The 13028-nt window shown below is 38.7% G+C and overlaps 1 protein-coding gene across 1 annotated transcript in view; it reads left to right on the forward strand.

Annotated features, from left to right (window-relative positions):
• LOC135215709 (UBX domain-containing protein 7-like) overlaps window positions 1-11684 on the forward strand; it is a 250423-nt gene extending 238739 nt beyond the window's left edge. Inside the window, exon 8 of the mRNA XM_064250667.1 lies at window positions 11246-11684. Within this exon, the coding sequence (XP_064106737.1) occupies window positions 11246-11404 (159 nt within the window). The 3' untranslated portion in view covers window positions 11405-11684. The remainder of the gene's footprint in view (window positions 1-11245) is intronic.
• Window positions 11685-13028: the final 1344 nt, after the last annotated feature.

Below are 13028 nucleotides of genomic sequence, written 5' to 3' on the forward strand. Positions count from 1 at the left end.
TGTTGTGCTTGTGAGTTTTTGTTAAGTTAGTGTTTTTGCTTTAGAGTTGTTTTGCCTGTGTTGTTGTCTTTGTTGTTATTCTTTGGAATTGTTAGTGGGTGTGGATGTTGCCTTTTGTGCTGTTTTTTTTTTGTTGTTGGTTGTGTTGTTGTGCAGTGGTCTTGGGTTGTGATTGTTCCTTTTTTGTTGTTGAGTTGTGGTTGTGTTCCTTTTTTGGTGTTGTGTTCCTTGGTTGTTGAATTGTTGGTTGTAGTCCTTGGTTGTTATTGGGTTGTGGTCCTTGGTTGTTGTTGTTGGTATCTCTTGTCACCTCGACCAGTGGACAGCACAGGATAGCCCGGAGTATCTGGATTGGTGGAGTTGGTAAGTACATGTGTTTGTGTGTGTGTGTTTTTTTTTTTTTTTTTTTTTTTTTTTTTTTTTTTTTTTTGTATAGGTGTAGGTCAATTGTCCTGCTGTATTTGTTGTGTAAAGAAGAAAGTGTGATTGAGGGTGGATTTTGGCAGCTGGACTGATTAGGTATATGTGGGGGGGATTCTGCAGCTTGTTTTTGAGCTTGTGATTCCGCCACAAGAAGACGACGACACCTTCCTCTTCTTCCTGGACTTCTTCTTTGCCAGTTTCCTCAGGACTACCGACAGGTCCTCCATCCAGGACGGCGCTGGGGCAGTTGCAGTAGCAACACAGCCCAACTGCACCTGTCTGGAGGGACCTGCGGTAGGAGCAGCAACACCACAGGCAGGAACGGAGACAGCAGGAACAGGTACAGGAACTGGTGGGCAGTCAAGCGGAGAGCTCTTAAGGCACTCGAAGTCAGGGTCTGGGGCGAGGACAGCAAAACCAGGCGGAGGAACCATCTCCTCCCATGGCACGAACATCATTGGGCCTGCACAGCGGCTGAGGGGGTCACCGAAGTTACGTGCTGCGTATACACCAGGTGCGGTGGCACGTCATACCCTGGTGTAGAGATGGTGGTGGTTGTCATTGTCACCATGCCATGGGTCACAGGGGCAGCCAGATGTTGCAACAGCCCCTGAATGCTGGGAGTGCACCGTTTTATATTAGCCGTTACATAAAGTTTTATATATGAAAATGAGTGCAATTTCATGTAAAATACAACAAAATACAACCCATGGTTGTAGCTTTTATCAGTTTTGAAATATTTTCATATAAATCACGGTGCCAAAATGTAAACCTTGGTCAACTTCGCGTTGAATGACCATCATAGGTCCCAGTGCTTGGGCTTGTCCCTAAATTTCATAATCCATCCATCCTAATGGTCTAAAAACGCAATTGTAAGCTAAAACTCTTACATTCTAGAAATATTCAATATTTACCTTCATTTTGCAACAAATTGGAAGTCTCTAGCACAATATTTCGATTTATGGTGAAATTTTGAATAAAAACTTTTTCCTTACGTCCGCACGCGAAAACTCTGTCAAAAATCTCAGAAATTCTTTCATCAGATTGTTGTAATGTTTGCACTGTTTTATATTAGCCATTACATAAAGTTTTATATATAAAAATGTGCACAATTTCATGTAGAATACAAAAAAAATAACTCATGGTTGTAGCTTTTATCAGTTTTGAAATATTTTCATATAAATCACGAGAAGTGCCAAAATTGAAACCTTCGCTCAACTTTGACTCAACTGAAATGGTTGAAAAACGCAATTGTAAGCTAAAACTCTTACATTCTAGTAACATTCAATCATCTACCTTCCTTTTGCAACAAATTGGAAGTCTCTAGCACAATATTTTGATTTATGGTGAATTTTTGAAAAAAAACTTTCCTTACCTCAGCTTGCGGTAACTCGGCTGAAAATCTCAGAATTTCTTTAGTCACCTTGTCGTAATTTTCACACCGTTTTCTATTAGGCTTTACAGAAAGTGTTATACATGAAAATGTGTGCAATTTCATATAGAATACAACCAAAAATAACTCATGGTTGTATCTTTGATCAGTTTTGAAATATTTCCATATAAATCACGATACATGCCAAAATTTAAACCAATGGTCAACATTGACTCGACCAAAATAGTCAAAAAAGGCAATTGTAAGCTAAAACTCTTACATTCTAGTAACATTCAATCATTTATCTTCATTTTGCAACAAGCAGGTAGTCTCTAGCACAATATTTCGATTTATGGTGAATTTTTGATTTCCTTACCTCCACGCGCAGTAATTCGGTTGAAAATCTCAGAATTTCTATAGTCACCTTGTTGTAATTTTCGCACCGTTTTCCATTAGGTGTTACATAAAGTTTTATACATTAAAATGTGCATAATTTCATGTGAATACAACAAAAAAATAACCCATGGTTATAGCTTTTATCAGTTTTGAAATATTTTCATATAAATGACGATAAGTGCCAAAATTTAAACCTATGGTCAACTTTGACTCGACCAAAATGGTCGAAAAATGCAATTGTAAGCTAAAACTCTTACATTCTAGTAGCATTCAATCATTTACCTTCATTTTGCAAAAAGCAGGAAGTTTAGCACAATATTTCGATTTATGGTGAATTTTTGAAAAAAAAACTTTCCTTACCTCTGCGCAGCAACTCTTCTGAAAATCTCAGAATTTCTTTAGTCACCTTGTTGTAATTTTCGCACTGTTTTCTATTAGGCACTGCATAAAGTATTATACATGAAAATATGCGCATGTAGAATACAACAAAAAATAACTCATGGTTGTAGCTTTTATCAGTTTTGAAATATTTCCATATAAATCATGAAAAGTGCCAAAATTTCAACCTTTGGTCAACTTTGACTCGACCAAAATGGTTGAAAACTGCAATTGTAAGCTAAAACACTTACAGTCTATTAATATTCAATCAATTACCTTCATTTTGCAACAAACGGGGAGTCTCTAACACATTTCGATTTATGGTGAATTTTTTAAAAAACTTTTATTTACGTCTGCGCTTTACGAATTCATGCATCATTTTGTGATATTTTCTCTGTGTTGCTTTGGTCATTTTACATTTGTTACATGCCAAAATCATCGCAATTTAGTGTACAATACAACGAAAAAAATTGTATACAATTATATATGAAATTTTTTTTGCTCTGTCATATATTTCAATATTTATATATGATAATGATGTCTTTTCATTTCTGTTGGTTGCATACTAAACTTCAGGCAATGACAAAAAAAAGGAGCCTAAAATGAACTCTTAATCTTTAAAACTAAGCGTGCTGTGAATTTTTGAAAAAAAAAAAAAAAAAAAATCTGCTTCAGAGCTAACTCCCAAACACTGCCGGCATACGGCAGACACTTTTTTTAACTAGAGGCTTGGCGTTTAAGGGTTAATGGTGCAGTTACTGTATGTGCACTACATACTGATATTAAAGAGATAAAAGGTTAAATTATTGTTTCATATAAGAAACTTACCAAGTAATTACATAATTATTAATTTCTAAATTACGTGACAGCCTTTTATTTAAAAATCGCAATAGCGCTTCAATAGTTTAGTGTAGGTGATAAGCCTGCCCACTAAACAGGAATGTAGGAACTACTTAGTAGACAACCTCATTCTATTTCTGCTGCACTGGGGTGAACATCAAGGGTTGGCAGGAGTGTTTTGGTTTTCGGTTATATTACTGGATTCGGTTAAGTACTATTATTGCTCAATTTTGAGTAGTCTTCAAGCTTTGTTAGATTATTGATGTTTAGGATCAGGATTTACATATTATGTCTGATATTAATACCTGTGGCTTTCGCTATTGTAGCAAAGGTTGTACGACCAGATTGGCTAAATTTTGCTTTAATTCACATACAGTCAGCAGTAAGTGTAGGGGATTTGAATGTAGTAGGGAGAAAACTTGGTTAAATGTCTTGATTAGGATAAGAAAAAGTGGAAGCTCTTAGATCTCACGTAGACAATTTAGAAAGGAATAGGAAGAGGAAAGTGGCTTCTAGAGCTGGGAGATGGTCAGTGGCCAAGAAACAACCCCTAACCTAGGTTAGAAGTTAACCTGCTATTTGTTCTACCCCTTTTTCACCTTCTAATCCTCGTCCTCCTACTTTTCATCCACCTATTCCCATGCCTGACTCCCTTGCATCTGACCCTTTTGCCATTGCCAGTCTAGAACCTAGATTTGATAAGAGTCAAACTCCTAGTAAGTACCATTGCAGTGCAGAGCGAAGTGGAGGAGGTGGCTACTTGTCCCATCGGTTCTCCTAGACCGAGGTCACTGTCCTGCTCCTGCAACCTTGGGAGAAGATATACCAAAAGTCCAAGGAAGGCCAATGGGGTTTGTCCATGGGTAGTCGCCCACTCAACTACACCCGTTGTACAGTCCTATGTGTTGGAAGGACTACTGTTACTGTTCTGCTCCCCCAACCCTGAGAGAAGACATAACAAAGTCCAAGGGAGGTCGGTGTGGTTTGTCCACGGGTACTTGCTCCCGCAGTCGAGCCCGTGGCACCGTCCCAAGTGCCATCAGACAAATATTGGAAGGTGGCTCAATAAGAGCACCAAGTCTTCATAGGGATACGTACTTCAAATTTTTGTAGTATAAATGTAAGATATTTCAAGGTATCGTACCAGAGGCAGTTTAATCATACATTGACGATATTGTACAAATGGCAGGCTAGGGCGCCTATGTACAGTCAAACCTCTGTTTTCGTACATAATCTGTTTCAGAACCTCCCATGAAATCCGAAACGTATGGAAACCAAAACAATAATTCCCATAAGGAATAATTTAAATACAATTACTAATGCATTCCAGACGCCCCAAAAATATTTTTAAAAATACATTTTATAGGGAATAAACATTTTTACATACAGAAAACATTAAGAAATAAATATAAATGACTAATGAAATGAATAAATGAACATTTAACATCATTCTTACCTTTATGGAAAAAACTTGTCAGTGGGGAGGGGAGAAGGAGGAGAGGTTAATTTTTGGAAGGGGAATCTCCCTCCAGAAGGACTAAAGTTATCAAGGACCTATCTGGGGTTACTTCTCTTCATTTTTTACTTGCACTATCTGAGGTTACTTCCCCACTTCGTTTTTTACTGCACCAGGACCAGCTTGGAGAGTTACTGGACCACTGTCAAACAACAAAACTGTCCAGAAACACTTGTTTCTGGCGTTTCTTTACAATTTTCTTCAAGTTAAACACAGCATTGTAATTAAACATGGTAGAGACATGGATTACAACTTCTTTGTTTGGATTATAATTCTCCCCAAATTTTTTACATCATTCCACTTTGCAAATATGTCCTTAATAACTGAGGTAGGCACATTATGTATGTCCATTTGTTTTCTGAATTTTTCAAACCAGTCTCTGCTGGCCTTAAATTCACTAACAGCAGCGCTTGTAGCAGGCATTTTCTCACTCAAATTGGCATGCAACTTTCTCCAACACTTTGCTACGAGTTCTTTCTTAAATTCTAGCGTTTCTCGCCTTTTTTACGGAAGGACTAGCACTTGGAACTTTCTTTGGCACCATGATGGCTTACTTAGTAGTTGCACTCGAATAATAAAGCACAAAAGAGCACAAAAACAATAAAACACAAAAGCAGAATGGGTCACGAAAGAAGATGGGATGCATTTTTTGGGCACTCAATACAGGGCCTGGTCATGCACTGGGCCCCGGATGGAGCATTTCCGGGCGTACGAAAACCAAGGAAAGTATGATAACCAGACAAAATTTTATAGGGAAAAGTCTTCGAAAACCGAAATGTACTATAAGAGAGGCATACGCAAACCGAGGTTTGACTGTATGTCTTGTCAGCAGTCAGACCTACCCTCCACTGCAAGACTTATGTAGAGGCAACCCACAGCTCAAATGCCACGCCACTACAGGCCCTGCAGTGATGTAGGCCGCTCAAGACCCTTCAAGTTGGTAGGAGGTGTTCAGATCCAATTCCAATAATGCAATATAAGAAGACCAGTACTAGCCCACAGCCTACTTGAAGTTCCTCTGTAGCTATATGGGACACTGCACCTCTTTCCAAGTACCCAGTGCACTGTTTGCAGATCTTAATTGCCATTCGATACTAAATTCTGAATGAAATTTTGCTAACTTATCATGACATACTCGCTTCCGAGTACCAAGGACCTACTCCCAGTCATGTTTCTCTATTTCAGTCACTTTTAGAGCAAGATGAACTATCATTGGACGTTTAGCTGGAATGATGAGCTTGTTGAAGAAAATAAGGGAAAGCGTCTTTCGCATTTCCTTCCTCTCTTAGTTCAAAGATTTTTTGCTGTCATCACCAGAGAAGCTCCATCTTTGTGAGTCACTGCTTCCTCTCAGTGGGACTTCTCTGTTCTCACCGACTTTTCTCAACACTTCTCATCATCGAAGATGTTTTTGACCACCTTCTTAAGAATTTCTTCGAGGTTTTTTAAGTTTTTTAGTTTCCTTACCTTGACAGTAGGAACACAGGCTAAGAAGAATGTCCACTTCCAAGCATTATCAGTTGCCTTGGACTGTCTAGGAGTCTTTTCCTTTCTTCTTATTAGTTTGGGGATACTTAAGAAAAGAGAGCTCTGATGCTTCTCTTTTTACCACACAGAAATCTTTGTTATTTTCTTCCCTGGAAGTTCATGTCTTCCCCCAAGATGCTGTTAAAGGAATTGTGTCCATCTTCAGAAGAAGGCGACACAAGATCTGTGGGCTCAGTCATCCAAGCATTCCAAAGATTTGTCAATCTTTGCTTCCATATGACATTTTCATCATCTTCCGAAGTCCCAGTTGCCCCTGTGGACCAATCACAACTCTCAGATTTTTGGGTTTTTTCTCTACGAATTGTCAGCTGCTTCCAGATGGTTCACTAGTTTAGACCTTTTGTCTTGCTTGGGCCATCAGTATATGAGCCTGTTGATGACTTTCCTCCTTCTGAGACTGGAGTCAAGTTAGGCAAATTTCATAAGAAAGTTTTGCAATTAATCTTAAAGGATAACTGTGATAGGGAGAACAACAGGATGTCTGCATGTTTCCCATAACTCAGAGTTCAAGTTGAACTTGCGGTGGTAGCTGTTCGCACAAGATTTTTGGAAGGGGAGCCCTTTCATCTGCTGAGCCCAGATTAACACTTCTCAGATACCTCAGAAGGCTGGGAAACACTCTTGGGGAACCAGGAAGTTCCTGGGATGTGGTCCCCGAAAAAGCAGGACCTTCACATTAATGACAGTAGGAACACAGGCTAAGAAGAATGTCCACTTCCAAGCATTACCAGTTGCCTTGGACTGTCTAGGAGTCTTTTCCTTTCTTCTTATTAGTTTGAGGATACTTAAGAAAAGAGAGCTCTGATGCTCCTCTTTTTACCACACAGGAATCATTGTTATTTTCTTCCCTGGAAGTTCATGTCCTCCCCCAAGACGCTGTTAAAGGAATTGTGTCCATCTTCAGAAGAAGGTGACGCAAGATCTGTGGGCTCAGTCATCCAAGCACTCCAAAGATTTGTCAATCTTTGCTTCCATATGACATTTTCATCATCTTCCGAAGTCCCAGTTGCCCCTGTGGACCAATCGCAACTCTCAGATTTTTGGATTTTTTCTCAAGAATTGTCAGCTGCTTCCAGATGGTTCACTAGTTTAGACCTTTTGTCTTGCTTGGGCCATCAGTATATGAGCCTATTGATGACTTTCCTTCTTCCTTCTGAGACTGGAGTCAAGTTAGGCAAATTTCATAAGAAAGTTTTGCAATTCATCCTCAAGGACAACTGTGATAGGGAGAACAACAGGATGTCAGCATGTTTCCCATAACTCTGTAGTTCAAGTTGAACTTGCAGTGGTAGCTGTTCGCACAAGATTTTTGGAAGGGGAGCCCTTCCATCTGCTGAGCCCAGATTAACACTTCTCAGATACCTCAGATGTAGGCTGGGAAACACTCTTGGGGAACCAGGAAGTTCCTGGGACCTTCACATTAATGTTAAGGAGCTGAAAGTGATTCTCTTAGGACTTCAGTGATTCTTGTCCCTAGTTCACAACAAGAATACAGTAGTAGTCATTTCAGATGTACCACAGCTCTAAAGTACACTCTCTCTTCTCTTCAAAGCGCCTGGCACCAGTTCCCAAGCACCTGGCACCAGTTCCGGAGCACCTGGCACCAGTTCCCGAGCATACAGCTACGGCTCATGGGCTCCAAGCACCAGCTCCCGGCACCAGCTCTCAAACTTGTGGTGCCAATTCTTCAGTACCTGTTGCTGTCTTCTGAGCACCAAGCATGTGCATACAGAAGTGGGTCTCCTCCTTTATACCATGCTGAGCCATTCTTGACACACGTTAAACAGCAGTTAGCTAAAGTTATGGTCTTTCTCTTCAAGAAACCCTGCAAGATGGCGCTCTCTTTGTCGTCAAAGAAAGCTCTGAAGGAAGTTGATGATTGACTTTCGGCTAAGAGGGAGCAAAGCAAGTGTCCTTCACCATTCCTCCCTCTTGCTTAGTCTGTAGGAGATATCTCTCCTTCATTAATGGGGATTCTTCCTTTGGGAGTCACTGCTTCATCCCAAGGGGACTTCTCTGGTTTCATCAAATCTTCATGATGCTCATGAGTTTTTGTCATTTAAGGTCATTTTTCCATCGGCCATACTGAAATTGTTAAGGACCTCTTCAAGGTGTTTGAGATCTTCAGTCTCTTGGGCTAGACAGTTGGAGCTCTGGCCAAGGGAATTGAGAATTTCAAGGAGTTAAAGAATGACATTGCCTTGGACGGGCTAGGAGTACTGTATGGAGCAGATCAGGCTTTCAGAGATGGATCTATTGAGCTTGTGGCTCTTTTCTCCTTGGGAGTATTGATCTGTCAGGGATCTGTGAAATCTATTAGGCAGGCCAACTTGGACCTGTTTGCCTCCTCAAGAAACCATCACCTTCCTCTCTTGTGTTCTCTGGCCCCAGTCACTCTAGTGTGAGTAACAAAAAACTCATCTACTCATACAACCTCACTTCAAGAGGTTCCACCAAAGGTAGTCCATTCTTCCCCTGACAGGTTCAGAAAGTGAAGAAGCTTGTCAAAACAAAAGGGTTCTTTAGATGTGCCACAGAGACCATTGCAAGATGCAGGTGTCAATCTCTTATCAGCTTCTACCAGGCTAAGTGGGCACTTTTCCGAAACTGGTGTCTCAGATACTCGTCTTTTCTTCTGAGACACCTGTGACCCTAATGGTGGATTTCCTCTTTTATCTGAGATCTAAAATCTCTTGTCCGCCTCCATTAAGGAGTATTGAGCATTGCTGAACTCAGTGTTTAAGATCAGAGACCTAGATCTTTTATTAACCCAAATGTTAACGACCTCTTCGAGTCTTTGAATACATCCAAGCAAGGAAGGAGGATCCGGTCTCCTGGAACAGAGACGTAGTCTTGAAGCAGTTAACAAATCCCTTTTTTGAACCCCCATGTTTCTCTTCTGTAAGAAAACTTACCCAGAAGACTCTCTTTCATGTAAACTTACCCAGAAGACTCTCTTTCATGTAAACTTACCCAGAAGACTCTCTTTCATCTTGCCTTGACTTCGCTAAACATATTAGTGAGATCCAAGCCATAGATAAGGAAAGGGTTTTCACTAAGAGACACAGCTTACTTCTTCCTGGGATTTTCTAGTCAAGAACAAGGCCCCATCCAAGTAATAGACCTATTCTTGCTCTGTTAAGAACCAAATGGACATCCTCGGCCATGAGGAATAATAGAGAGATTTCTTTGTCCTGTTTTAGGTAATTACGTGAACAGAACTGAGATCAGAGGGCCACTCGTTAACCTCTGGTGTTCAAGTGAAAACTCTCGACATCAGGACAGTCTCTACCTTATTAGCTTTCAGGCACAATATGTTCCTTACTTCCATTCTGCAATCGCCTACCAGATCGCAGTTCGATCTATGCATCTCATGATTTTAAAAACCGTGTTTGTAATTGCAATTGCAGTATCTGGGGACCATTATCAGTGATTGGTATGGTATTGGGGTATTGGGTGAAGACCCATAGGAATTTCGCCCGCTTCTCTTCACCTTGAAGTAAAGTGTCAAGTTTTGGGAAGCCTGATGGTTACAATGTACCTGGAGTAACCACCAGTTTCAGTGGATGGGTTGTGGTCTTTTAGGTATAGGTGACAATGTTAACTGGTTGTTTTGTATATTGGTACTGCACCTAGGGCAAGGGTACTTATGAATGTCTTGTCAGCGATCAGGCCTACCCTCCCCGGCAAGACTCCCACTTATTTAGAGGCAACTTATGGCTCAACTGCCACGCCACTACAGGTTAAGATTGGCACCACCCAGAGGTAGTATTCCCCTGCAGTAGCTCTTTTACCAGATAAGGAAATGATAAGCATTGTTTCAATGTTAGCAATCCTTTCTATTTGAAAGTCATTATCATACCTTAATGTTTTGGATTAGAATATCTATACCAGACCCCTCCGCTAATAGCTATAATCCTCAAATACCTAGAACCCCTATAAAAACGCCTAAAACTGTCTATTTTGTTCATTCAAATTTGACTAAAAATGCTTATACCTGGTTTTTTTTATAGTTTTATCTCAAAAAGTGCATTTAATCATGAAATTGATATGAACATTCAGTAATTTGTGGATATTTCTCAAAGGAAATACAGCAAATATGTAAATTTCCTACAAATAATGGGTACATAAGGTCTGTAGAGAAATACGCAAATATATGAGTCCACAACTCCGGAATCTGCGAGTAGCGGGGTCCGACTGTACTAAGCAAGTAATTACAGAATCAGAGCCCTCCCTCCTCCCCTCTCATGGACATATGTGGGTGGGGCTTGTCACCTACACTAAACTGTCGTGGAACTAAGGCGATTTTTAAATAAAAGGCTGCCGCATGAGTTAGAAACTATAGCTGTATAATTACTTGTTAAGTTTACCTATATGAAACTTAAGTTTATTATGAAAATATTATTTTCTTCAACATTTCTGCTTTTCTCTAGCCATTTCATAGATTTAGTGTTCATAATCTAATGCTAATTTAAAATTTCTGTGTATGTGAATGTTTTCATGTTAACTAGGAGAAAGAAGCATGTTTTGTTGACTCACTGATTTTAGAAAGTTGTTTTTGTATTTTAATTTACCCAAAAAGATTAGTATTTTTTAATCCTCTGGTCATCCCTTCGAGTCATTTTTTTTGCCTTAGTCATGAAGTTGATATGTTGAAAGGCTGTCATTTCCCAAAGGATGAAGTTTGTTGCAATTTTAATTATTATCACAATTAAGAGCTCTTTGATACAAGATCCCATTGTAATTTGTATGTATCTTATCTCTCATTTCAGGCTTTGGTGAAATATGTGGGTAGCAAAGGCTATAGCAATGAACAATACGAGTTAGTTACAAATTTTCCACGAAAAGAGATCTCGTACATGGACTTTGACATTACACTGAAAGATGCTGGGCTTTATCCACAAGAAACAGTTTTCATTCAAGCCAGATAACCTTTAATAATATCTCAGAGATATGTATGGCTTTTATATTGTCTAAATGTTACAATTTTATCAAATTTAAAATTATGACTTAATTGGTAAAAGAACCTAAGATTTAATCATTTGTCAAATTTTGCTATAAATTTACTCCATACAATTTGTAATGATTTTAATGAAGCTAGCTTTTATTATAATCTGTTGTATTAATTTATGGTTTCTAGTTTTATTGAGATACATTGAAAATGATGGAACAGTTTAGATACAGTAGTATAATTAAAGTTATCCCTCAAAATTCGTGGGTTTTGAACCTGTGGATTTCATTACTTGCAGAATTTCTATCAATAATTAAATAGAATATGATATATACATAATATATATATATATATATATATATATATATATATATATATATATATATATATATATATGTATATATATATATATATGCTATATATTTTATTGAGGCTTGTTGGTCATTTATGTAACATCACAGATGACTCACATAAGGTAAAAATGTACAGAAAACCAAAAGTGGTTATTAGGCCATAAATGCTTAAAATTGCAGTGCCACCTCAACTTGAAAGACCTCAGATTAGCAGATCAGAGTAATCCAGCAAGAATGCTAGGATTATTGGACGGTGGACTGAATACATGCCAGCGGACAACTTCTTGTACTTTCTGGAATAATCCAGTAAGTATGCCACATATCAGACAGTGAACAAGCATGTGACCAAGCCTTTCCTGTAGATGCAGGACTGCTATGGGGAAAGGTATCCCAGTCAACTTGAATTTAATTTTAAAGAAGAGAATATCCTTTTATGAATCCATAAGGCAAGTAGAAGGTGAAGGATCTAGCTCTATAGACTGCTTGTTTGAGCTACAAAATATAAAAATTGCAGGAAAAGTTGCTTTTTTTTTTTTACGAAGAGGCAGCTATGGTGTTTCTGGACACTAAAAACTTTTAGAGGAGGAAGGTTATTTACCAAAGCAGGTAATCAATAACACAGAAATCCAAGAAGGCATGTTCTACTAGAACACTTTTTCTAAAGTGGCTTTAGCAGTGCGTTGTTCCATAAGTTACAAGATATCATACTAGTAAAGGCAGTAGTTCTGACTCACCTTAAAACTGGTCCCTCTTATGTGAGCTATGGGTATTTGATGAAAAGTTCAAATTATTCATTCCCCTATGTAGATTTTTGTGTGTGAATGTCCACAATATAGTTGACAAGTATCAAGTTTTGGAAGTAAATCAGTTGAAGAAATTTTATAGATTCTCCATCGTTTTCAGTTAAATTTATTGTAAAATTTTTAAGGATCCCTAATTTATTTAATTTAACTTTATCATTAATAGAGACAAATCTTTTGGCCCACAATTAAATTAGCTCATTGGTGTGGTTAGCCCAATTAAAAATGATAGGCAATGCCCCTTACCATGACATCTCTCATCCATCCCCTTGATCAATGGGTAATAAGGACGTTTCAAGCCCATCACACACTGTATTCTATGGAAGGAATAATTCAGGGTGTGGAAGATGACCCCATAAAGGAAAATGTAATGGAGATCGGAATCTTTTTACAATTGCTGAAGCCCTAAATATCTTAAAAGAAGACATAAAAGCTATCAAGACTAATACAG

Source organism: Macrobrachium nipponense, chromosome 5, assembly GCF_015104395.2.
Source record: "Macrobrachium nipponense isolate FS-2020 chromosome 5, ASM1510439v2, whole genome shotgun sequence".
NCBI lineage: Eukaryota > Metazoa > Arthropoda > Malacostraca > Decapoda > Palaemonidae > Macrobrachium > Macrobrachium nipponense.